Genomic DNA, 27,040 nt, shown 5'->3' with positions numbered 1-27,040 from the left:
CTTCATTTTGGTGAATAGCAACACCTTTTTTCTCTCTTTTTTTGGCCATGTTCAAGTTTTAGCCAAAAGTCACAAATCAACTTTAAAATAGCTTTTAAACTATAAAATAATCTTGTGTCTTGCATTATGTTATGATCTTAGATGTGTCTTTCTATGTTGTATGCATTAATTAAAAATAATTTTACCAAAGCGTAGCATGTTTTTTTTAATACTATTGTAAATTTAAAAAAAAGTTATAAAAAACATTATAAAACCTATTTTATAAATATTATCTTATCTCTCTGTAATTAAATGATAATAAATCTTCTTCAAGGCAACAGAAATATGCTTTTAAGTTTTACACGAAAAAATGTCTTATTATGCATCAGCATCCTTCCAAACTTTTCATTCTGTCACATTATGCCCAAAGGCTGAATGTTATATTGCCCCCAAGTCTTCACATCTTTACCAATTAACCTCAAGATCACTGCAGCATTTCCTTAAATCTACACAGGGCATTTTTTTTGTTCTCACTTCAAAAAGGCTAAGCAGCCTTGAAAAGGAAAAGGAGAAAAGGCTAACCTGTTTGCTAACGCGAATGAAAGGGCCCAGAATGGGTTCAATCCTTATTAGGCTAAATTCAGTCTAAGTGGCCCCAGAGATCCTTTCAAAAGGGACTTTATTCAAAGAGGGCAAACTTACTGGGCCGCGTTTGGAACAGAGGGCTTTAAGCCTTTGGCTTCATAACCTCACACTTGCTGCACGCTGGGGCTGTTTATTTTGTTTTAATTCTCTCACACTCCGTCGCAGCTCCTTAGTTGTGTTTATTTTTTGAACCTTGTAGTTTGTTTTACTTCCCTAAAGGCACATGGACTATTTTCTTTTGACCAGTGATTACATGCTGAATAGGTTACACAAGGGTACAACAACTGGGGACTAACTGGTGTTGAAATGTTCTAAGTTACTTTTCATGACTTATTTTTTTTACTGTCTTTGTCTCTCTTTTTGTCTTTTCCATACAAACTCTTCAGATATTTTTTTAGATCAAGGAAGCACGGAGAAATACAATAGAGACTGTTCAAGCTGTACAAAAACAGGGCTTTCTTGAGCTTTTATATTTAAACACGTATGACAAAATAACTTCAAGGAACTTAATAGGAACAAAAGTTGTTGGCCATATCAGTTGTTCAGAAGTGTTTTTTTTTCTTATAAATATATTTGTACCTGTAATTTACAACACAATGTTAAAGGTGCTATCAGGCGCACTATAAAAAGTGTATCTTAAAACTCATTTTTGGAAATCAGCCTTTTGTGATGTCATAAAGAGCACTAATACCGTTCCCAGGTTACTGTCAAACCCCCTGCCAGGTTTTTTCACTCGTAGCTAACCTCATGTTGTCGTCTTTGGCTTGTTTCAAACATGCAGACGGTCCAACAAAATCAGATTTAGTAGGAAGTGTTATTTTGCTTGAGGCTATAATCAGAGGGCTAAATATGCTAGAGAGCTATAGTGTTTCAGGATGAGTAAGTGTATGATGCTCCTCCGGGATGGAGCATCAATAAGGATCTGGGGATGATATTGAACATTTAACAAAAACAAACCCAAACTGTTCAATATGCTTATTCTGAGAGTTTATACATGCAAATGATTGGAACAATAACAACTTTATATATTTCCATCAGCATAAAATATATTTTTCACATTTAAATCACACTAGCCTCTCTATAAATATAGCAGTGTTTGCTTTAAGGCCTTTCAAATGAAATTATTTCTACTGAGCTCGGCGGTTGCCAGTCGTGAGGTCATATTTTTGCTGCTGCACAGAGGCTACGGCGAAACTGCTGGAGAGTGAAAGTAGAGTCATGTGGTTGCTGTGTTCTTAGGTCATATGACTCCAGGTCCCCTTGATTAGGGGGGGCCCTTTGCTTCTTCTCAGATGACGCCAGCACAGACTCCAAACAGTTCCTCAGCAGCTGCGCCCTTTCCACCTGGAGCAGCTTGTGTCCGAAACGTCTCTTTGGCGAAAAACAATATCACTGCATCGCTCCGCTTCCAGTACAGTGCGCTGGTCCGCTTTTCCATCCCTCCGCCTGCATTTTTCTATGGCTATCACTCAATCTCAAAAACAAAATATGTCTTAATTGGCTCCAGAGGGCTGGTGGAGGCTTTGTGTCAGTGGTGATGAGGCTCCTGATTGGTCCAGGGGCACCGCTGCCAACAGATCCTTGTTAGCGTGTCGGGGGGCCTTTGCTTGCTCGTTAGTCCGATGAACTCATTTGCTGATGGGGGGTGACATGGCCCTGTTTACCAGTGTGGAACCAAGGATGGCTGAGGGAGGTGTGTGTGTGTGTGGGGGGTGGTGGTGTACTATGAATACGTGAGAGCAGAATTATTAAGAGTCCAAGTGTTTTGTGTGGGTGCACCAGACGACGTGTCAAAGAGCCTCTCAACGTCAACTTGTGTTTGCGTTTGCCTCCTTTCCCATTTGCTGCTGCAGCAGAAACCCCGAAGCTGTGGCCAGGATCCATAGCTTAAATTCTGTAAGCAGTCAAGTGAGTAATACAATACTAATAGTAATCAATATGAATAATAATGCATCTGGTATTTCAAGGTGCATAACACAGCACTCAAGGTCACAAAGTAAAAATAAAACAAATAAAATTTGCACAACCCAAGTTGGCAGTAGCGTGTGAAAGTAATTTAAAATGTGAAAGCAACTGAATTAAAGCCGGTGTTGACGGCTGCGATGGAGACAGCTCTCGGCAAACGTAAAGCAATCCATAATTCTATAGGCTGATAAGTTCACAGGCTTTTTTTTTTCTCTTTTTTTTTTTTCTAAATGAAATCCTATCGAGTTCTCCCAATGCCGCTTGTCCCTCGTCTCGGCTTTGATGTTGATGAATCACCTCTCTTCCGCCCGCTCATTAATTTCATCACCTTATCTCCCACACCACTTCATTTGACCAAAAGGTAATAATAAATCCCTCATCCATTATCCTTTAACTGAGGCAGCCATGCGGAAATACTTAATAACAGGCAACAAATTGAACTTCAATCACGGCATTTTCCAATGATGCGCGGCACATTACGGCTCTCCGCCGGGCGAATGTGCGCGCCGGCGCTCGTCAGAGTTGTGCGTCCTCAGTCCTGTTCCGACGAGAGATCGCCGTTAGTGCTTTCTTTTATTTCAGCTTCCATGAGAAATGAGGATTTTCTTGATTAGAAATGGCAGTGGCCTTGGTCCTCTTCAACTCAAGGGTCTTATCAGCCCCAATAACACACACACACACACACACACACACACACACACACACACACACACACACACACACAGTCTGGCGGTGGCGAAGGCAGCTGAAAGCCTCATCTATCTTGAACAGCGCAGCCCTGCTGATAGTCGCTCCTTTAACTCTCCGCCAGTTCAATGCAGTTTCAATTAAATTTCTTTGTCACCGTGTTCCTCTGCCTGACTTTACCCGTGTTCCTGAAGTGGCCGTGGCGGGGAGAGAGAAGCTGGCGCTGCAAAGAAAAGGGGTGATGGAGAGGGTTCACTGGCAAGGACTGTCTGCAAGATACAGCGGTGACAGTCGTGTGTGTGTGTGTGTGTGTGTGTGTGTGTGTGTGTGTGTGTGTGTGTGTGTGTGTGTGTGTGTGTGTGTGTGTGTGTGTGTGTGTGTGTGTGTGCGCGTGCGCGCGCTTCTCGGCTTGGCTACAGTCGCCTGGTCCCTCTCTCATGTGTCCCTCTTCATTCCGCTCTCTTTTGGGCGTCTGACAAAGACAAACGACGGTGCTTCAGAAATGAGCACTGGCTCGGCGCACAAACAGGTTGAAGGGGGGATGAGGAGGGAGGGTAAGAGGCGGGGGTGGAGGAGGAGGAGGAGGATGAAGAGCGTTGCAATCCTCAGCTTCCTTTGTTTTTTGTGTGTTTTTTTCCCTCTTTGGCTGCGTCCTCCTGCAGTGTGCTTGGAAACAGATCTCCGGATGCACCCGAACATTTTTCTTCTCCTACGAGGCAATAATATTTTTTTTCTTGATATTTCCTTCTGGCTTCTGCAAGAGAACATTTTTTCTCTGATTTTTAATCTATTTTTATGGTGCCCGTTGTTTCCTGCGCCATCATTTTTTTTTTTTCCTTACACCACTCTTCGTCTTTGCTCGCTTTAAACTGTGAATAAAGTTAAGCTTTTCATCAGACCAAACTAATCACGTTTATGTATAAAATATTTAACAGAAGATATTCAGCTATTTTATTTGTTTTTCTGGCAACAACCAACCCTTTTTTATTTTGTAGCTTCCTTCTAAATGTAAGAGACATGTCTCAGTCTTGTAAATTGGGTTTTTAAAAAATTCCTCCTCTGGCCTGGAGCAGCATCGTCTCTCTTAGTTTGACTGATTCCCTCCCGCCATTATTATTTATCATGGACGACGGCGTGGCAGACATAATTCCAGCTCGGACAATAACTCCACACCATTATAATTTGTCCAGAGGTGTTTAGAACAGGCTGGAGCATTACAGAGTCGATAGTTTGTCACCCGCTCTGTTCATTTTTTTCATCTGCAATGGAAAAGGCAGCTGCAGATAAGGCTGATGGACTGCGGAACACGGAATGCTATTTGCAGCATCTTTCAGGTGTGTCATCCGTCCGCGGGAAAATGATATCTGGCCGCTTCCGTTACTGTCACGTCCATCTGTGGAATCAGATACGGCAACTTTATCACATCACGCCGCAGCATCTCGTTGACACCCGTCTGCGAGAGCACCCAGGAGGATGAAACGTGTCAACCAGTCCTGTTCTGAGGTCAAAGGTTACTCCCCAAAACAGTCTGTCAGCGTTCAGGTGCAAAGCGTGGATCTCACCACAAATCAGAAGCTGTTTTTGTGAAGTATTTATTGTTTTGGGGTGTTTTTTTTGTTTTTTTTCAAACATGCCGTAATCTTGGAATGACTTTGTATGACTGTGACTCACAAGTAAAGTGTGAAGTTGTTTCCTGCTTGTCTTCAAGCCTGCTAGGTGACAGTTTAGCACCTAAAAAGGTGAAGAAAATTGGGTTCCCTTTTCACACTCATGGTGGGATTAAAAAATGAAAAAAACAAATATTTACAGAAAATACATCAGTGCTGTTTGAGCTGTACCTTTCCCTCCCTAATGACGACTGTTGGTGTCGTTTATTCCTCTGGGTGCTGCCGCTCGTGGCCGACTAGCCGCCACATGCTAGCCGCGGCTGGTACCCTCGTCTCCAGCGCCTGTTTTGGAAGATATGGACGCTGTCTGACGCATCTTCCAAGCCAGATAATCCAAATTTAATTGAACTCCAGAGACTTTGAAGTGAGTCCGTGAGGCAGGCAGCAGGTCTTCCTCCCTGGTAGAGCTGGCGAGGGAGAGGCTGTCCTCAGCTGGCTGCTGACGGGGGGCCTCAGCTGGTTGCCTCTGCTGCCCTCTGCCCTAATGAGCCCCCTTCAAAGATACACAAGCACTAGCTGGCGAGCCAACATTTGAATATTTTTGATTAATATGTGGCGTATTAAACGCATTGTTTTATTTATTTTTTTTAGCCTTCCTTGGCCTTTTTTAAGAGATGGGAGAAGCGAAGGTTAAACAAAGGCCTTGATAACAAAGCACTGCTTTGAAGATTAGTAACAAGTCTGAATGGTATATTAGAGCGACTGAGGTTCGAGATTCCTCTCCCAGTCCGTGTGCAGCATGTACAGCTAGGCCTCTTGGCTAGCCCAGACACAGTGATCCACAAACATGAAAAATGACCTGTATTGAACTTTGCTCATGTTAAACGTGCATGTCTTTCATCCTGCATTTGTAGATCTAAACACACTGCCTAAATAATGGATAGAATGCATGGTGAACCTTAATTATTGCATATAGATTATAGAACCTGACTTTCTATAGGTCAAGACTCTTTCACTGGGTCGTCGATAGAAGGAGGCCAGCAGTTGTTGCAACAGATTGATCTGTCAGTCTTGTCTGGAAGTGAAGATCACACAGAGACGGATCACGATTTGCAGTTGCAGAAGTTGAATCCGGCTCAAATTCGTCCACATCGTCTCCCGTTGCTTCGGCGACTGCCGTGACAAGAGTGTGGTCGGCCTCTTTTTAAACTTGCACGGCTGGCGCTGCATGTTCGTTGCCATGTCACACTGGGTGTTAATGCAGCCGAAGAATTAGTGGAACAGGAACCAGACCAGTGTGCTCGAGCGCAGTCAGATCTAGTTATTTTGAGAACTACCACAATCTTCATGGCAACGGATTAAACTCAGCCCATCAAAGCATTTCTCAAATCTGGACCTCATTAAAATATAGCATTTTTCTTCCTTTAACTCTTTTGCTTACCTCTTTGGACAGTGGACTTTTTCAAGAAAAGTTAGAAAAGGGCTCCTCTACTGATGTGCACCAGGGATACTCCTGCAACTCCGGCCAATATATCAACTTATTTTATGCTTGTTTCACTTTCTAAGTCATTCTGTTGACCTGCGCGCTGTAATATGGATCATTTTTTGGTGAACTTAACGTTTCTCATCGCCCTTTGTAGTGGTAGTAGGACCGATTTCCCCCCCGAAGTAAAAGAATCTCTTTTTCATCGAGGCTGATCAATATAAGACATTAATCCTGCTGCTCAGGCTGTCGCGGCCTCGCCCAGTGAAAAATGATTCTACCGAGCCCCTCTGCCTCCTCTTCTTTCCTCTCTTCTGCTCTCCCATTCTCTCCCCTCATCCCCTCCATCCTCCCCACGCCTCCTTCCTCTGTTTTCTGTCCGTTTTCCCACCCATAAATTAACCACATTCTTGTTCCCGTCTTCCAGATCCTCGCCTACACGGAAGGACTGCACGGGAAATGGCTGTTCACAGAGATCCGAGCCATCTATTCCAGACGGTACCTGCTGCAGAACACTGCAGTGGAAATCTTCATGGCCAACAGAAGTAAGAAGGAGCCCATTATATGTATTTTTTTTCAAACAGCAAAAGAAAAATGGTAGAAAAAGAAAATGAAACATAAAAAGACGGGATTGAAAATGAGAAGGGGGAAGTGTTGATCTATTAACCCCCTCCTCACCTTCTTCTGTGTCTCCCCGCAGTGGCGTTCATGTTCAACCTCCCAGACGCGGCCACCGTCAAGAAGGTGGTCCACAGCCTCCCCCGCGTCGGGGTGGGCACGAATTTCGGCCTCCCTCAGACCAGGTGAGACTCTCGGCGAGACGCAGCGACAAACTGCAGCTTTGTTTGTTCCTGCCGCAGTCTCGGGGCTCCTGTCCAGCCATTTTCCTTTGGCACGCACGGCCGGACTGCGCCACACCTCGAGCACCAGCCCACCGATTTGTTTTCCACCCCTCCGGCTGCCTCCCTCCCCCCCGCCCTAATTGCCTTCACACAAACATGGGGCGCCGGTCATTTATTTATTTATTTCCGTCAGCGTGAAACAAATAGTGGCTTGTGGAGGCTGCCGGGTGACCGCCGCTGACCCTCCACATCACGTCCTGAAGCCAAGCCCCGACGTCCCCGTGCGCACGTGTTGGCCCTGTTTGGGAATGGTGAAAAATGAACAGTGAGAAGAAAGTCTTGATGTGTGTTGGCTCACACATGATTTGAAGACTTTATTCCTGAAAACAGCCTCAGTCTGATGGGGTAATACTCAGTGCACAGCTGTACAAGAGGTGTAATTATGAAGTCATTGGTGCACTGCTAACCCAGTATTGGCAAGCTTCACTTTTTCACACAACGGACTGAGTGTGGCTGGGATTATTTAGCCCTCTGTTTATAGCCTCCTGCAAAAACTTTTGGTTTTACCTTCCTGCTAAAACTGAGGTGTGTTGGATCTTCCACACGTTCTGAAAGGGGTCAAGTCGGCCCCGAGGTGGTCTCAGCAGGTGGAATGATCTGCTAACTTTTTTACTAAACCTTGGAGATCAATTTGTTTGTTTTGGAGACATTATTTGGAACATTTGCATCATGTTGCATTTAAAATATAGCAGACCACCAATTAGTCGGAATAATAATCAGAGGAGTTCACTTTTTGGTATTCCTCCCTTTGGCATGATGAGATGAGACACATTTTGTCCTGCTCATTGTGTTCTTGTTAGACTCTTGTAAGACTCTTGTAAGGCTACTAAGGGCTGCTAAGGCTGAAAGAATGCATGTGTTAGCCTTGATCATTAATCAGGCCAGTGTGCAGACCTGGGGCACCTTACCCTCTCTGACCTGAGAGCAGCTGCACTGGGCAGCAAAGCCCACATGCACACTCCAGCTCATTCAGCCAGCTTGACATTAAATTTTTCAAACCGCCCTTGTTTTGGGCGACTAGTATTTTTGTATAGTTGTGTTTTCACTTTGAGGGTCCTAATGACCGTCATCTCACACTCTGACAATGATTCATTCCATCATTTTCCTTTGTTTTAATTGGATTGGAGGTCATTTGTTTGCGTTTTTATCCAGCATACATCACTCCCTGAGCCTCGTTCCGTGCGCGCATGCACACATGCATACGTACTGAAATCGATTCTTTGTGCATTTATCTTCTTAATTAGCGAGACTTAAAGTTCAACAGATTTTTCATTTCAATGACATTTCCATCACATCATCTAATAACGCTTGGAGGCCCTGGGCGCTGATGAAGCTGCTCCTCTTTGTTATCACTTGACTGGCTCCCAGTGTTTCGATGCCTGTTTGTTTTGCTGTCCTCCACGCAGACGCATCTCTCTCGGCACACCGAAGCAGCTGTTCAAAGCATCCAACATGACTCAGCGCTGGCAGCGACGGGAGATATCCAACTTCGAGTACCTCATCTTCCTCAACACCATCTCTGGTGAGGCCGCCGCCCACTTGACACGAGCGAGTGCACCAACACGGCAGTCGTTCCAACTTTGGCCTTATTACACTTATTTAATTTATCTCCCTCCGCCAGGTCGGACCTTCAATGACCTGAACCAGTACCCGGTCTTCCCTTGGGTCATCACCAACTATGAGTCAGAGGAACTGGACCTCACTCTGCCCAGCAACTTCAGAGATCTGTCCAAAGTAAGACCCTGGCACTCCTCCTCCTCTGTTTCTTGCTGCCTTATATGTGTGTTTTGGACAGTGCTGAGCTGGTTAAAGTCCATTTTGTTACAGTGTGAATAAATCATGCCGGGAGATACTGCTGGCCTCCGCAGTGTCTTGACCTGCTCCTTTAGTCACTCACTGTATATTACATACCGCATACGGTGCTGTCGGCTAAACGGTGGTAAATAGTTCAGTGCTAACTCTCAAAATGGGAACCTGCTTCCTCTAAATGCAATAAGGGTGAAGCACAATCTGCATGATTAGTTGTTGATTTGTTGGGTAAAACTTTCACTGTAACTCAGCAGCTCCCACTTTTTGGCTGCTCAATTTTTGTCCATAATTCTTTCAAATTTGACCTTCCGCAACACTCCAGGAAGTGAAGTAATACTCCCCTGCAGCTCCAGGCGTCAAGCGCAGCGAGGAAACCCGCCCGAAGATGCTCCCTGGCACATAAATACACACACACACTCAAAGCTAACGCCGCTCCCCCATGTTGTAAGTGGACGTGCAGTTATTTTCTCGCAAGCACTCCCAATTCTTTCCACACATACACACACACACACGTGGGGGAGGGGGGTGGGGCGGCGAGTGGTGAGGGGGCTTAATCCTCAGACCGCCGGCTCCCATCTTTGCCGTGAACATCAGTTGTTCCTTATGTTGTCCAGCGGTGGGAGGACAGTGGATTACTTCTGGAGTGAGATGATTGAGCAACTGTCAGGCTGCTGGAAGGCAAACGACTGAATGAATCATCGGCGGGAACAAAAAGGCATGCGTTAATGGACAGAGGTCACAGCAGAGCGCGTGCATTTCGCAGTTATGCCGGGACACATTTGTTCATGTCCTGTGAGCATTGCGTGTTTGGACTGGGCGTGTGCACAGAATGGAACATTTTCCAGCTATAGGTGAATGACATTGTGCTACTGTGAAGTTGCTTTCTGGCGCAATTGCAACAAATGTATATATTTTTTTTGTGGGAAGGATGAGAAAGGCTTTATTATGAAGCTGCCGGCTCTCAGCTTGTGAGCCTCATTAGGCTCATTAAGACACATCGCAAGCAGAGTTTAGAGGTGTAAAATTTAAAAATAAAAACCAAAACAAAAAGTATAATAGCCATAACAGCCAGTTGGTTAAAGATTTATAAATGGCATTATTGCATTATTATACTGTTGGGTATCGTCAATATTTATTCATTCTGGAATCACTTTCATTCATCAGTGTGTATCCAGTTATGCTCAAATGTATAATTTTTTTAATTAGTCACATATGGTGCATTCCCTTTTTCTCTCCCCAAATCCAGTATTGGCTCCTGTTTTGTGTCTTGTAAAGCCATCATCAATTATCTTCCAGCAGGAAAATGCTGAAGAGTTCACCTCAGATGTTTTTAAACCAGCAACGAGGTCTTCTGAAAACAGCTTATTTTCTTCCAAAAGGTCACAACAGATTCTAGTGATGGTAGAAACCATGACTCTTCTTTTTTCCAACTCAACACGCCACTTAAAGGCGTTGATATTTCTAGATGTCCGGATCCAGCGCGATGCAGAGCCCAGCATGTCCCCTCCCGAAGCCAGAACTGTCCATTTCCACTTACGCTGCTTCATGCCACCTCGTCATAGCAACAGAAACACTCCGGCAGTCAACACCTTATCACCGAGCTCCTCCTCTGTGTCTGTCGCCCTGGGCTCCCACTGCAGCAGCCGTGTGGAGCTGCATCATTTCTTTGTTTATCCGGCTTCATGTTGCCCAGTAGGCTGCAAAGTGTCACTTGTTCTTGTTGTGTGCATGCACACACACACAGTCACGCACACACACACACACACACACACACACACAGCCCCACAAATGCGTGCGTCGCCCCTCAGTTTATTATCTTGTGTCTGCCTCCTCCGCCTCCTCTCCTCCTGCACCGCCTTTGAGTTTGGACAGTTCAGTCGCTGTGCTCAGTCAAGCCTCACAGCCCCGGGGAGACGGCTGAAAGGAGGAGAATCAGAGAGACAATTTCAGAGCGAAAGAAAGAAAGAAAGAAAGAGGGAGGAGGGTGTAAGAGAGAGATTCGTTGTTGCATCGGTTGCCGTCTCTTCCGCCCTCTGGATCGGAGGAGAGTGGAGGGAGGGAGGTAGTGATGGAGGGAGGGAGGGAGGGAGCCAATCTTTTATTACATCTGTTTTATTCATGTTGTTGACTCGCGTGTGATATCAGTTTGTAACCGCTGGACCGTGGCAGACCGCCGTGTCTGGAAAAAGGGCACGAGCCTTCCGCCTTCAACCCCACCACCACCACCACCTCTTCTTCTCTCGCTTTCTCTCTTCCTTCGCTTTGCACCCTGATGTTTTCTCACCTCCACTGTTTCCTTTCTAATTTCTGAACCACCCTCTCTGCCTCCGCTTCGCTTTCCTCTGCGTTGTTTCATTTTTTTTTCCCTCCCTCTCTCCGTCCGCACCCCTCCCTCTTCACGTCACCTCGGTGGCTGTCTCGCACAGAAGCAGGTCATCCGAGAGGCCTGCAGTGACATTGAGAGGCCAAATTGCCACGAGTGTGCGTGCGCGCGTGCGTGCGTGTGTGTCACACACTGTCATCATCCTTGGTACAACAGAGGCCACACACAATTTATGTTGGCCGCTGCCAGAGCCGCTCTGACCCCGGGGACTTTCTTATCATAAACTCTAACCTCGAGCTGACATCAAACGCCGACCCCCCGAGATAACGTTGTCGCCACGATAAGAACACACAAGAACTGGCTGCAAGTGCTGGAGCTCTCCGCTGTTTTGGCTCATTCTTCAAGGGATTCGTGTTGGGCCTGTGTACTTCAGACTGGGGCTGCAACGATTCCTCGAGTAATTCAACTAGCGAGCTTTAATTAAGCAAACACATTTTATCCGAGTACTCGATGAATCGATGGAATATTCGATAGAATAATCGACTAAAATATTTGATAGCTACAGCCCTATTTCAGACCCTAAATATGTAATGCTATAGATTTACAATAAAACTGCTTCATTTTGTCCTCTGCTTTTCTCTTTGTTTACAAAATTAGTTTGAACTTCCTGCTGAAAAACATTTTTTTGGATTTTCCACGTTTGTAAAGGGACAAAAAAACAAAGGCGGCCACACAAACAAGGGTGTAATGAGCACCTGGCTGTTGGTACCGAGACATCAGCCCCCTTTGTGACATCACAACGGTCCAGTTTCCACAGCTGTATTTTGCAAAAGGTCCCGGTAAAGGGATCTGGCGCCTTGAAGGCATTTCTGCACCGCACTTCTGCACACTGTCATACATTTCCCTACAAAAGCACCCACTACAGAAATAGCTGTGGCAGGGAAACGATTCCGATTCGTCGGTAGAGTTGCACGGTTCCCTCTGATAACCTGGTCACTCCTGTTGTTACTATTAACGGCGCTGCAGCAAACAGTATGAAGAATCGTCGGCCCTCCCCTGACATGGATTAGGTGGCCTACATTTACACAGCAACAGGGAGGGTGAGGATTTATTGAGCTGCCCCTACCCCCACCATCACCTTTGCGCTATAACCGACTACAAGCAGCCACATGAGCTAATAGCGTATTGATTTCACCATACGCTCCCCATATGTTTATCCCCCAGGCCCTCCGCACCGTTCTCACCGTGTAAAGAGGGCATTATACATAAACACTCCATATTAAAGAGTCACGATCTGAGCGATGCTGCGGGTTGACAGGAGGAGGCATTGATGCCTCACTTCTGGCGACCTGTCGCCGTTTCATCAGCGACGCAGCAGCTGGATCACGGTTTTGCAACAGTCCTCGGCATAATTTGCCTTCTTCCACCAGGCGTTGTTCCCCCTCTGGCGCTACAAGCAAAATTAAAATGCTTCTGGAAAAATGGGGCATAATTTTCAATATTTTCACTCTTATTTTCTGCAGTGCCCTCACAACACCTTCCTTTCACAGCTGGCGTTTTTGGTCTTGAATATAATCATAATGCTCCGTCACTTTTAAAGAGGAATCTGATCACAACTGAACTGAACTGCAGTGGCGCTTCTTTATTTCATTTTATTTCCAATGGCGCCTTCGTGGTTCTTTGACCACACCTCCGGCGCAAACCCAAGAACCGATTAGGACTAACGTGAGATTAATTCTCAGATGTTAACCACCCCAGAGCGCTCCGGCCGTCGTCTTTGTCCTGCCGCTCCGCTCCGCTCTAATTAAAACTGCGAGATTGGATCGTTTGTCTGAGTCCTCGTCCCATCGCTGGCCTCACCCTCGTGCAACATATTAGGCCAATCTGCGCGGCAGCAGGCGCTCCATCAGCTCGGTGCCGCAGCCGCCGCCTATCGGTCGTAGCCGCTCGGAGCGCCGGCCCCGTGCACGGTAATTTACTGCAGTAAACAACACTCAGGCTTGGCGCAAACCAAACAGCCCCCACGTGCACTCACATGCGATTCTCCCCGTCTCTCTCTGTCACTGTGGCACTCTCGCCCCTTTTTTCTGCCCCCCCCCCCCCCCCCACTCCCCCTCCTTGGTTTTATACGTCTCCTCTGCCTTTTCTTTTTTTAATGAGCCGACCGTTATTAGGGCTATAAATCAGAGCAATGGGCTTGATGTATAATTCACTCTGTGTACTCACCCCCACCCCCCCAGCCCCCCACCCCCCCGGTGGCCCTGAGGAAGCCCACAGTGTATCACTGTCACAGGCGGAGCCGCCACAGTGTGGTGGCACGGCGCATTTTGCTCCATAAAACGTGCACGCGCACGCACACACACACGCGCACTATTCAATAAAGTGCAGAATATATAAATATATGCCCACACTAAACTGGACCAGGGGCAGGAGGCTCTGCACAATCCATGTTTCTATCACCCCGGTTGTGCACAGATACATGTGCACGAACACGGCCCCATTACATGCACACACAAAACAGTAGCGCGGATCAATATTAGAGCCCGGCTGTGACAGCTCCCCCTTTGATATGAAGGAGATCCAATTGATCCACTCCCTGCTCGAGCCCCTCATCCTCAAAAGGCCATCATTCCATTACCATTGATCTGTGTGTGTGTGTGTGTGTGTGTGTGTGTGTGTGTGTGTGTGTGTGTGTGTGTGTGTGTGTGTGCGTGTGCGTGTGTGTGTGTGTGCTTGCGTGCGTGCTTGCGTGTGCTTGTGTGTGTGCTTGTGTGCGAGAGAGAGAGAGAGAGCGATTAAGGTGGGGCTGAGGGAATGAGGCCCAGCCAGTAGAAGACTAATAAAAATTGAACCAGCCTGAAAGTGATTTCTATAAATGAGTATTTAAATAATGGCCGGGCAGCTCGGGGTTATTGGTTCTGCAGAGCGATGGAAAATTAATGCAACTTAACCATTTTTTTTCCTGCGCTGCAAATAGCACAGGTGACCAGTGTATTAGTTACATATTAATAAAGGCCCGGCCATTGATATTTGGAGGAGGCGATCTTTCGTTGGAGCACATTAGTTTCCTCTGACAGACTGCGGCTGCAGGGGCTCCATATCACAGCCTCTAAAAAACAGCACTCTGTGGGAAAAAGGATTGATCTGCGTCTGAGGGGAAACATCATCTAATATTCATTTGTGATTGCACAAAGGTTACCAGTTTCATTTGCCGCTCCCTCCTCCCTCCCCCCCCTCAATGCTGCAGAGAACGTTTCCCCGAGTCTGAATCCCATCATGTCCGCCGGGGTGCTTCGAAATCACCGCCGTGCTTGTGATCATTTTCTCCTCCTTACATTTCAATAAATCCCATAGTAAAAGTTGTGTTCTTCTTCTTTTCCAATTCCCCCCTGCTCTCCGCAGCCTATCGGCGCTCTGAACCCAAAGAGGGCGGCGTTCTTCTCGGACAGACACGACTCCTGGGAGGACGATCAGGTGCCCAAATTCCACTACGGCACCCACTACTCCACCTCCGGCTTCACCCTCATGTGGCTGCTTCGCATCGTAAGTGCAGATGGTCACCGTTATGAAGTAGTTCATTCTGGGTTGTGGTACACACCGCCGCATTTTATGGTTGAGCTCAGTCCTGTACTATTTGTCAAATGAGGCATACACGAGTTCTGGATTTATTTTAGTCCTTTTCTGTTCATTGGTGTTGCTTGTTGCCATCACTTCACGCTGATGAGATGTTGGCCCCAGAGAAACTAATTTACGATATGAAATGCAGGAAATGTTTGAAAAATATCCTGAATGCCGAACACATGATTCTTCCTCTTCATTGTTCCATCTGTTTATTTTTGCTGTACTTACCACACTATGAAAAACATGAACCTTCCACGCCAAGGTAGACAATTACTGAGGGACGCTCGGTATCGCTGTAATTTGACTGGGTTGTGAGGAGCACGCAGGGCACTGGTGTGCTCCCTCTCGGCTGTTGAATGGATGCCATCAATCTTTCCATACTGCACTCGGGGGAGAGGGAGGTTACTAAGTTTCTCCAACATGCAGTTTTCTCCTGTTATTGTCCCGGTAGCTCGCTGTCTCAGCGACTCCCAGTGGAGTTACCTCATTGATCCCTGCACATCATTAGTGGGCTTACTGCAAAGCCACTTTACCAGAAAGGCCTCGGTTAAAGATCAAACCTCACATCAGAGCGTAACTGAAAACTGTGCAATAAACGTAAACAATTTCACTGCGGTTTGTATTTTTTTTTTATATATATACGTTTTTTTTTTCTATCTATCACCTAATCCCACTCTATTGTTGCGAAAGTCACGCGGTTAGAGCTTTTTAAGCAAATAAGCGTTACGTCATTTCAGGCTCAATTTAATTAGCTCCCCCTCAGCATAACTTTGGGCCTCAGCATATTGTTTTCCACGTCACTTGGGACCTGACATGCCAGAGAGACCGCTATTGATCTGTCCTAACAAGATTATACGCGATTAGAAATGCATCAGTTGCGCAGTCGCATCGGCCATTGAAGCTCGCCGACATCGTTCTCATTTTGCCCGCTTCACTGTCGAGAGTGCAGATTGTTAATGGGCTTGTACAGAGAGCAGATTCTGGTTTAAATCTGTTGACATAGCGGTTTGTTATGCCAAGAGGCTGAAACACAGGCTTGCATTGTGTGTTTGTACAAGACAATAAGGGATTGTGTTGCCAGTTACAAGGGGGAATACTCCTGGGCTGAAGTTTCTAACCTTTCTCCTCCTCAACAGGAGCCCTTCACCACGTTTTTTCTAAACTTCCAAGGAGGGAAGTTTGACCATGCTGACCGCACCTTCTCCTCAGTGTCCCGGGCCTGGAGGAACTGCCAGAGAGACACATCTGATGTGAAGGTTATCTGACTCATTCTCATATGACTTTGCTTCTTCTTCTCCTTCTTCTCCCTCTCGTTCTACTTTTTTTTTTTTTTTTTTTTTTTCAGAAATCGCACTTCTTTGATTCTAAGTTGGTTGACTTTTAAGAATGCTTTAGGGTAAAAGAGATAAAGAGCTGAGCAATACAGGAGAATAAATCCCCGCTACAGCGTCCTTGCAGACAAAGACGAAAAGATTTGCAAAGAGAAACGTCCAGTCAGTACCAATCATTGTCCCGAAGCAATGAAAGCTTCCTGGTCTTCTGATCAAAGCGTTTGGATAATCCTCATCTGTCTCGGCCGTCTGTCTCAGATTCAGCCAGCTATAACCTGGACCTGAATCCTCGCCCGTTGGGCCCCCGAACTCTGCTGAGCTGTTGGATCTGTCCTGCAACAGCTCAGGTCATTTTGGCTCGGCGGGCCCTTGAACACCAGCGCACCCCCACCCTCCCAATCCAACACTTTTAACTGCTCCACTAAAACATTTACGACTACAGTCAGACATTTTGTGTCAAAGCTGGGTTTCGCTTGGTCTCCTGGTACCGGGTCACTGGCGAGGCCTGGAGAGGGAGGAGAACCGGGCCGGCGTTGGGGGGCGGGGGGGACTTTTGACGCTTGATTGCGTTTACCACCCCCTTCAAATCCTGCCGATAAAACATATGGATTGTGTTACGGCGTCACTGGCCAACGCTTGATTGCAAAAGCCCAACAAGAGCCCTCGTTTGCTCTCCCAGTCTAGACCTGTCAGTGCGGATCACACTGTGAGAGCTCAACCTCAGATCAAAACAAAGGGGAAATCTGCTCTCCGTCTCATTGTCCCCCTGGAATTTTTTGCATATTTTGACTGAAGGTCCGTCGACTTTATCCACTCCAACGCACATATTCACTGCCCCGCCAATGGAGGAATTAGCCAGGAGATGTATCAATTTAGTATGCTAAGAACACCATTTAGCGTTTGCACCGGAGCCATTGATAGGAACCCTCTGCCCCTGCCAGAGGGCAAAAAGTCCCAGTGTTTTCATACCGTACTGGTAAAGAAGGGGGTGATAATGGGTTACAACACCCAGATTCAATGTGTCTCTAGCCTGGGTGACGCTAGCATGACCTCTGGTCTCCAATCCCCTGACCCCCTGGCTTAAGCCCAAAGGCATCGGAGGGGGAGAGGGAAGAGCCGAGGGTTTAGAAGTAGCAACAGTGGAAGTGCAGCAGCGAAGGCCAGAGGCAGGAGCCCCTTCCAGTGACCCATGACAGGACAGGATTGGGGATCAGAGGGGGCTGGCCTCTGACCAGGCTAGAGCAAAAGGGGCCAGTGCACATTATGGGCCATGCAAAGGAGGCTCGAGTGTTGGGGAGCAAAGCCCCGAAGGTTTTGCGCAGGGTGTGTGTGTGTGTGTGTGTGTGTGTGTGTGTGTGTGTGTGTGTGTGTGTGTGTGTGTGTGTGTGTGTGTGTGTGTGTGTGTGTGTGTGTGTGTGTGTGCATCCTGCCACCTCCAGCTCAAATTTACGCCGGGCTGCGGCCAGTGAACCTGGGTGAGCTGCTGCACTCGTTAAGGGTTTGACCTCTTAGCTTCAGGTCAGGTTTTGTGGAGTGAAGGGGTTTCAGAAGTGAGGTACTTTTTATTGGACGTCTTCACCCCATCTGACGATGGCTGTGCTATGCAGCTCATCTAAAGAAAGGTTAAGTTATGGATGAGATGCATTTGTGTTTTTTTTTTTTAAATGACCAAGCTTTTTTTCTTTTCTTTCTTTTTTAAAAAAAATTTTTTTAATAAAAAAAAATGGTTTTGCATTTCAGGATTTTGCTAATGTGAAAGTGCTGTCCTGTTGTGCTTGCAAGGCAAAAATACAACTGAAAAGTGCTAACACACTTGCAGTTAATGCACTATGCAGGCTGCCTCCAGTAGAAATGATATGCACATATGAGCACTTTCAGTCACACACGCCAAATGTAAAGCCAGCACAGTAGTATTAACTTTTGCATCAGTGTGAAAAATTTGAGATTCAACAAACATTGGACTGATGGACTTTGTTGATTTGTGATTTTTCCAGACTAATATTAGAGTGAAAGCCATGATGAGCCATAATTAGTCAATCACAAACAGGTTTTGTTCGCTGTCATGTCAAAAGTTTAAAGTTCAATATGGTTTTCACACTTTTATTACCGTTTGTGAGAGCCAGCCAAGAATTGACAGGCATCCTGGTCCACTTGTGTGTTTTTATGATCACAGCGAGACACAACAATAACACGGCAGTTCAAACATGAGCGGCTGTATGGATTTGTCCCCATGTTTTTGACTTAAAACTCTGTCTCCTTGTTTACTCTCATTGCGGCAAGTTCTGCTTTGTTAAGAATGACAAATGGCAAAACATATGGGATTACTTCCCTTGTCATAACTGCATTTCTCCCCACTATCTGCCAATTTGTGAAAATGCTTTGTGTTGTTTGGGACAGTCAAATAAAATCATCATAGTTAGGAAAGAATTTGGCCTACTTGTTGCAGAAAACCCCTTTTCTGCCGCTCGAATCCAAACAAATCAAACGAGAACACTGGGATAGTCGGGAACCGCAGCCAAGTGAACTCTGAAGGTTTTTGGGAAGGCCAGAAACACAAATGCTGGAAGCAGACAGTCACTCAGAAATAAAGTATCCATCATGGTCTAACTTGTGAAATAGACACAAGTTGCAATTTTTTTTCCTTTAAAAAAGGAATGGCTTCAGCGTCTACTTCTGTTCTGGCTCATATTCAGTTTTACAATTCAAGCCTTGTCACATTTTAAAGCCTCACATCAGTTGTCTGGCAGGTGTCAGTGGCATGTGTCGTCTTTCTGCATTAGACTCCCATAAATTTGATTTAATCAGTCTTTTGCATTGTGAAATAAAAAGAAAAAGGTTGAATGTGAGAGTGCAGGTTTCACCTCGTGACTGTGTTCTCGGACCCCTGCAGGAACTGATCCCAGAGTTCTTCTACCTTCCCGAGATGTTCGTCAACGCCAACAGTTACAACCTGGGGGTGATGGAGGACAGCACCGTCGTCTCCGACGTGGAGCTGCCACCTTGGGCCAAGAGCCCCGAGGAGTTTGTGCGCATCAATCGCGTGGTAAGAAACAAACTTCATTCACAATTTTGATGTTGTTGGTGTGTGTGTGTGTGTGTGTGTGTGTGTGTGTGTGTGTGTGTGTGTGTGTGTGTGTGTGTGTGTGTGTGTGTGTGTGTGTGTGTGTGTGTGTGTGTGTGTGTCATCGAGCATTCATGAGGTTCCAGAACTGTGAAGTGAACTTGGCTCCTCTTGCAATTTCTCGGCGAAACGAATAAAATGATGGTTCTGATTTTTCAAATCTAATCCTATTTTATCCACAACTGACATATTTTGTAAACACGAACGCTCATTTGTTTTTTTTTGCCTGCCTCTCGTTCCCCCCCTGGTTGCATAACCCGGAGCGGCTTGCCAGAGGTTTGCTGCCCCCACCGTTTTTTTTTCCTGGAAATGCTGATTCAAAGAGACAGTGTTATTTCCTGATCCTCTCCCAGTTCTTCCTGTTACTCGAGCCTCTCGCTCCTCCACGGCCGCATTGCTGCGTCGGCAAAGTGATCCAACATCACCTCACCTTCCGCCCCCATGCCCCCCCCCCCAACCCCCAACCCACCCCACCACCCGTCTCCTCTCCATCCCTCTCTTCCTGCTTTCCCTCGTCCCACAAACACATCTGGTGCGCGCTCGTGTTTGAGCGTGCGTGCGTATCTGTGTGTGTGTGCGTGTGCGTGTTTGATCGTGTTTGTGTGCACAGAAATTATGTGGTATCCTGTTTCTGATCTCCCCTTCCTGCCTGCTTGGCTGCAAAGCACACGTATTCTGTGTATACGCATGTCGGATGTCAGGCTTGCTGTCTTTTTTTTGTTTGTTTTCATTACGGGGGGGATGATTTTTTTTTCGCTGATACACACACACACACACACAAAACTCACGCACACGCATTCACTACACTGGAGAACCGGACCAACTGTTTGGATCAGGTTACCCTGCACTCATCCAGCAGGTCAAAAAGCAACAGATAAATCTTCTCTTTGTTTTGTTGATGGGGCCGAATGTCTGTGGAGCTTTTCAGCTTTTCTTTAATAATTAGTCAATTTCCCTCGTTACGACACTTTAATTAGCTGGTTATCATTGGAAAACACTTTCTTTTTTTGTCCCTAAAAAGAGCCTAAATTACACCCAACCCAATATTTTCATCATTCAACTCAGTAATTGAAGTCAATCCCGTCATTTGCCACTTTCCCTTTCATCAGCCTGCCGGGCTTTAACCAGACGCCCACGGTAGTAATGGCTGCTGATGAGGCCGGCTGTGCTCTGTGACCTGTGCAGTCTTGCGGTTGGGCTCTGCTAACCAGCGCGCTGATATGACCAGGCCCCCCGTCATTAATCACACACTTCCCCACTCTCACTTTCTCTCTCTCTGGAGTTGTTGGTCGAGCCCAAGTCGGGGGCGGGGCTTGTGTGGTGGCGACGGCGGCATGTTTAGTCAGAGGACAAGGTCATATGGCGTAGAAAGGGTCGACTGCATCAGCTTTTATCGGCCAACAAAGCCAGAAACACTGGGATCCGAGTCAACTGTTCGGTTCAATAATCACACGTTCTGTTGCCTCGCATTTGACTTTGCATTTTTATTCATTATCACCCGCATTTTCCAGACATCACGTAGGCCCAGTCATTGAAGAGACGTAATTCCTCACTGCATTAGAAATATTGAGTTTGCTGATGATCAGCATGCTCTGCCACGTCTCTGACCTCGTACCTCCCTGCTTCGCTGTGTTTCTCGTTTTTCACCCCGCACTCCCTATGTAAATATTGTTTTACGTGCAGAAGTAGAACATTTCCCACCTTTTGAAATATTCATAATCTGAATGATACCGTTGTACGCACTAAAAATCAGTGAAAACCATAATGCAGGAGAAACCAACTCCTCAGCATCTCTGCATTAATGTGCTTTGTGCAGCTTCCAGCTCAAAGCAGCTCTTCACTGGCAGTGTAAGTGCAGCAGCCATCTCCACCACCAGCTCACTAAATTTCTAGCTTTTTCCTTTGTGCCCAATTTAGTGCAGCAGAGGCAATTTGAACGATCCAAACTCTTGCTCGACCTCCTGCTTTTTTTTCCTGCTGCCTTGAGGCTAATAAAAAAAAAAAACAGTCTGGGCTCTTAGCCGTGTGCAAATTGAGGTATTGATCAGGCCAGCAGGCAGGTGCAGCTGCGAGGAAACTCTCTGAGGTTCTTGGTTTTCATATTGCAGCTGTGAATATCAGGGCCATCGACACACGCCATGAATTTCTACCTCCGCTTCAACTGCACAGGTCCCGTTGGTAATATCACGATGCAAACTTATTCAGGTTGATCTGCTCCTGCTGGACGGTTTGCATTTCAAATGAGAGTCTCATCCAAATATATGTCGATAAAGTGCAAAAATAATTGAAAAAAGAAGATATTGCCATCCGAGAGACCTCGATTTTGTGCTTGAAAGAGTCGGGAGAGACCCGAGCAGCCACTGGGCCGCAGACCTGGAGAGCTCGAGGACGTGTGGGTGGACAGGTCTCCGCCGGTGACGGATAGCTGGCATTAGAGGGTGTCAGCTGGCAACTGTGCCACGGCGCCGAGAGAAATGAGCGCGGCGGAGACGGCGGAGAGGCAGAATGAAAGAGTTAATGGGCTGTTTGGCTCTCGTTAGCTCGTCTGCTGCTAATGGCCCAGGAACACACGGATAGACGGCAAGGGGGAGAGGAACACTCACACACGCAGAGAGAGCGGGAGAGCGCACACACAGGTTCACACACACACACACACATGCATGTGCCTGCTGTCTCCACTCTGGTTATGAGTCCTAGATGATTAACAGCTAATTAGGGCCCAATCTGGAAAGGCCATTAAAATCCTCTCACAGTAAAGGATCGTGCCGCCGCATGGGGAAAAAAAAAGCAGCAGTGTGTTTTTGTTGTTTGTGACTGAGAAGCTGCACGGTTTGTTATTGAAAAAAAAAAAAAAAATCCAGATGGGGATGTAAACATGGCATCAAACTGCAGCCTGGTTTAGATTTGTCCGACATTGGAAATGTCACAGTCCATCACCTGTGTTTGGTAAAAAACAGCGTCTTATATGGCGAGAGATAAACTGAGTCCGTGCCTACACACTGTGTTGTTTAAACTCCTAATTGCACAGCAGAAAGCTCCAAATTGGATTTGCATGACGAACGCTGGGCTTCGAGAACTACTCGCGGGAGACGAGCGGCTCAGCGCCTCCAGAAGTCCCGGTGCGCTGCAGTGCGCCATTGTAAAGGCCAGTTCCTAACTTTGTCATGGGGCACCCACGCAGGCGCACATCGCACCTCAGGAACTGGGATTCTAAGGCGGCATGCCAGAAAGTTCAGGGGCTGCTTGTTGTTTTTGCTGCGGGGTCAGAGGAGAGGTTAGGAACTTGATCCCTCCTCCAGCAGATAACTGAACGTCACTGGGCCCCGCCAGGCGCTCTGACATTCCACTGTATACAAGCAGGTCTCGCACCTCGGCTCTGCTGCACGGTAGCTTTTACAGCAGGTGTGCACGCTCGTGCTAGAGTATGTCTGTGTACCTGTGCGCTCTTTGTCAGACTGGCTATGTTCTTCTGCAAAGACAAAACATTTGCATGAAATAGAATAGAATAGAATATTCTCCAATAATAAATATCTATATTTGCATGGAACACATAGTACATATCTCCAGTGGCCCAGGACGTGGATCTGCTCTGGGTTTTATGAAGCAACTCAGACATCACGGCTGGTTTTAAAAGAAGTGAGATCAAGTGTGACATTAGCTAACAGGGATTAGCATTATCATTGTTTGCAGTGTGCTGTCTCACCATTAGAGGCTGCTAAATCTTACACACAGGGCCTTTAAAGTTTCCTCACTGGGTCGAGACGTTATCTTTGAAAGACATTAGATTTACAATTAAAATATTCTGAATAATAGAAAAAAGATTGTTGATAATTGACGGCTAATGCAGGTGCTTGTTGTAGATCCACTCATTGAACTTTGCGACAGCCATCAGTGGGGTCACAAACTGACCTCCATTCCCTCCCAGCAGCAGCAGCAGTGGCCTCTTGTCTTTTCCAAACTGCTGCCAGCTGGTCATGCTGCAACGTTAGACTGACTGCAGTCGTAGTTTCTAAACCTTTTTTTCTAAACCTCTATACAAACACACAAACCTTTTTGTGTGTTTGTATGTGCGCGTGCGTGTGGGGGGGTGGTAACCTGTATGTGATTTGGGAGGACGGGTGGATGGTATTTGCTCCATTTTTCTTTTATCTTCACCAATATTTGATTTTAATTTCTGTTAAGCACCTTGAGTTGCAAGCCCTTGTATGAAAGGTGCTATATAAATAAAATTTGATTGATTGATTGATTGATTGATAGTTGTGATGTGGCCATCATACAGCACACAAGAAGTTATTTGTAACTTAAATAAATGTGTGTCTGTGCATAAACACTGCTGCTGCCGGTGTGTGTTTGTGTGTGAGCGAACGCAGCGTGTTTGTACGCAGTGTTCAGATTCCGACAGCAGCAGCAGCAGCAGCAGCAGCAGCAGCAGCAGCAGGTCGACAGGCTTCGTCCCCGTCGACCTGCTGCTGTTGGCAGGAAAAGCACCCGTGTTCGCATATGGAGATGATTTAGATCCAGGTACGCCGAGAGTCAACAGAAAAGAAGTGCGGTGCAAAAGTTGCAAAGCTGAGGTCACTCTTTACAATAAACACTGTGACAAGAGTGTCGGCTTCGAGCTTTGACTTCCGTCTGTTTATGGCCGCCCGTGGTGGGCGAGGAGGAAAGAGAGCCAACAGCTTCCTTCTCTCCCAACAAGACACAACACAGCAGGGTGCCAGAGCACTTCTTTCCCTTGCCCCTGCAACCGAACTCATCCCTCACCTGAAAGGGAAATGCCCTTCACACAGTACGAAGCGATTCCTTATTTTAACTAAAGATATGAAGATAAAGACTAAATATTTTAACACAATATGTGCAGAATCAACATGAACGAAATTATTTTACTTGACTATAAAAAAAAAGAAAAAAAGTTGTCCACAAAAATAAAATAGGTCTTAAAATATCTAAGAAATCTCAACTGATGTCAACTTCAAACCTAAATCAAATAAAAAATAAACCTTTAAAACCAAAGTGATGACACTACAACTGTTATATTTGCTTGCATACACTAAAGCTTTAAATGCCTTTATTTTTAGCTATAATGTACAAATGTTTCCCTAACAAATTAATATAGATTATTTAAAATTAGATGTCTTAAATTGTAAAGTAAAGATTTGGGTGTTCTTCTATATGTTCAGAATTTCTTGATTTATTTTTATTTCTCATTGAAATTGATATTGATATTATTAATTAATCAAGACCTTGTATTTCAAACTACCTGGCACTGCATTATTTGACTGCGCAGCAACTTAATGATATTTATTTGATCTGAATGCAAATGCACATCGCAATGTTGGAAAGCACAAATGCAATTGCACTGTTATAGCAAATGGTTCAGCACTACCAGCCGGTGAATTAACTTGTCACCACTGGCACGAGGCAAAAAGGTTTAGAGTTGAATGGTTTGTTCTTGTTAACTATGAGAACATGACAACACAGTACTGTTTACTGCACAGAGGGGAGTTCACAGTATATGTTGTTTTAACTTTCTCCATTGGATCACACATTGATTAAATGGCACTTGTAAACCTTGCCTTCATGGAGTGTGTCCACTTTCTTTAGGGAAGACTTGAGACTGCACACTACACCTCCAGTCCTGATCTCCTCCACGAGGTGCACTCACCCTCTCACCCTTTTAACTCCAAAGAGGCCATTTGCTGCTCGGCAGCTCCCATGTTTGGTTCCTCTCCGTCATCTGAGCTCTGGCAGCGCTGCTGACAGACCTGCAAACCACACACATGGGAGAGCTGAGCACCGCATTACGTTTGGCCCTTTCTTTTCGCCTCTCAGAAAGCGTCTGCCCACTCAGAGCAGCGGCGGAGACGTCAGGCGAGCTGCCCTCGCAGAGCGAGTGGGAGAGTTTGCTCTTGTCTAATGGGTTCGGCGCAGTGAGTGATGGGTCACAAGTTCAAGCGGAGTGCTAAACTCACTGAGAGCCCAGCACTCCTGAGCTCTCCGCCGACACTCATGCGAGCCTCCTCATGTGCTGCACCGGTGAAATCAAAGTCATTGTTAGGGGCTGGTAGACCTGGTCCACACCTTTTGTGAATGTTTGAAACAGCTTTTCCTATGGCTGTGATGGAAAACCTTCTCACAAAAGCCCTCTTGACTCTTACCATGTGGACAGGAAACATTTGCCGCTTGATGCCTGATGTCATCTCTTGAATGTGATGTTTGGTCACGCAACCTTATCAGCCTTAATTCCAATAGGAACAGCAGGACTCTGCAGGTGTCCTGATAATGTACATCAGCTCTCCAACTACACCCAAGACTGCACTGAGTGTCAGTTGGCATTTTCTTCTGAGACTGAGAAAAAGGACTTTTCAAAAATGCCTTTACAAGATGGAACGAGACTTAAGTGTTTGATGGTGTGTGTGATGTTCCCTATGACTTGATACCATATTTGTATATGAAACTTTTGCAGCCGGAGCCAGGACCTCTTTAGCACGGGTTCCATCTTTTTCTTTGCCAAATCGAGGAGTTTCAGTGTTTAGTTTTGACATGAGGGTGGCGGGGGGAGGGGGGATGAATAAATGTATACCCCTTTTGCCAAACAATGCCTGTGACTGATTAAGAACCCGAGATTTAAGCCTCTCTGCACGACACGTTCAGGTTCTTATGTCATTGTTTGTCAGACATAATTCTGCGAGCCCTCAGCAGTAATGCTCTTTTGCAGCTCAAATATCCTTGAGTAGCATGAGTGCAACTGTGACTCAGACACTCGCTGGAACTATACACTCAACTGAGGTTCAGCGCCAAACCTTATTATCCTGCTGCAAATAAATTAAGTCTTCAACCTACATACATATATATATGTTAAACGAGTGACATGGGCTCCTATAAAGGAGAATTTGACCTGACGTGGAGGAGCAGCCTGAAAATGCTCGGTTCTATTTTAGGTTAAGTGACGACTTTTGGCGTTTTTTGCTAACTTTGCTCTTATTTTGAGGAATTATTTCAACATGTCGTAGTTGCTCATGAAGGTCCGATGTTACAGATGTTCCAATGGATTAGCAACAATCCCCCCTGATAAAAACATTTCTCTTTCTTTGAAAGACAGAATTTGAGACGGCAGCCAATTCCAGCTTATCTCATATTTAACGATAGATGTTTTTATTGGCCAGTTCTCTTCAGTTCTGTCAGTGATCCTGCGATTGTCCACATCACTGAAGCCCACTGGTTGGTCTGTGCAGTTTGATATCTCCACTATGGCAGGTTACTTTTAAAACGTCAAATTCCCCTTTGCTGGTCTGAAGTGAATGATCTGGGCAGGTTCTGTTTTTCTTGCTCCATGTTGCACGACTGTATAACTTGTGGCATTCCGCTTATGTTCTCAGTCAAAATAGAAGTGATATTCTTGTTGTGGGCGGGATCTAAGAGGACAATTGTTTTCTATCCCCTCCGCACATACCTGTTATTGTTCTCTCAAGCCGTGATTCCTGGCATTCGTAAAATAGCATTTGCCTGTTTTCACCAAATGTTTGTGGTGTCCATATTCAAAGAATGAAAAATGACTCCACCGTTC

The 27,040-nt window shown here is 46.0% G+C and overlaps 1 protein-coding gene across 6 annotated transcripts in view; it reads left to right on the top strand.

Annotated features, from left to right (window-relative positions):
- The window catches only part of lrba (LPS-responsive vesicle trafficking, beach and anchor containing), a 170,236-nt gene that overhangs the window by 108,049 nt on the left and 35,147 nt on the right, over positions 1–27,040 (top strand). For all 6 annotated transcript variants that reach the window (XM_076033131.1, XM_076033123.1, XM_076033097.1 and 3 more), the window contains exons 40-46: positions 6,794–6,911; positions 7,067–7,169; positions 8,675–8,790; positions 8,890–9,002; positions 14,803–14,943; positions 16,158–16,277; positions 19,243–19,395. In XM_076033131.1, coding sequence (XP_075889246.1) covers positions 6,794–6,911; positions 7,067–7,169; positions 8,675–8,790; positions 8,890–9,002; positions 14,803–14,943; positions 16,158–16,277; positions 19,243–19,395 — 864 coding nt within the window. The remainder of the gene's footprint in view (positions 1–6,793; positions 6,912–7,066; positions 7,170–8,674; positions 8,791–8,889; positions 9,003–14,802; positions 14,944–16,157; positions 16,278–19,242; positions 19,396–27,040) is intronic.

The sequence above is a fragment of the Nelusetta ayraudi genome, unplaced genomic scaffold (assembly GCF_046127955.1).
Source record: "Nelusetta ayraudi isolate G7.1 ecotype Tasmania unplaced genomic scaffold, CSIRO-AGI_Nayr_v1 ptg000004l, whole genome shotgun sequence".
Taxonomy (NCBI): domain Eukaryota; kingdom Metazoa; phylum Chordata; class Actinopteri; order Tetraodontiformes; family Monacanthidae; genus Nelusetta; species Nelusetta ayraudi.
Note: the sequence above shows the minus strand (reverse complement) of the source record. Positions and strands in the feature narration are given on the sequence as shown.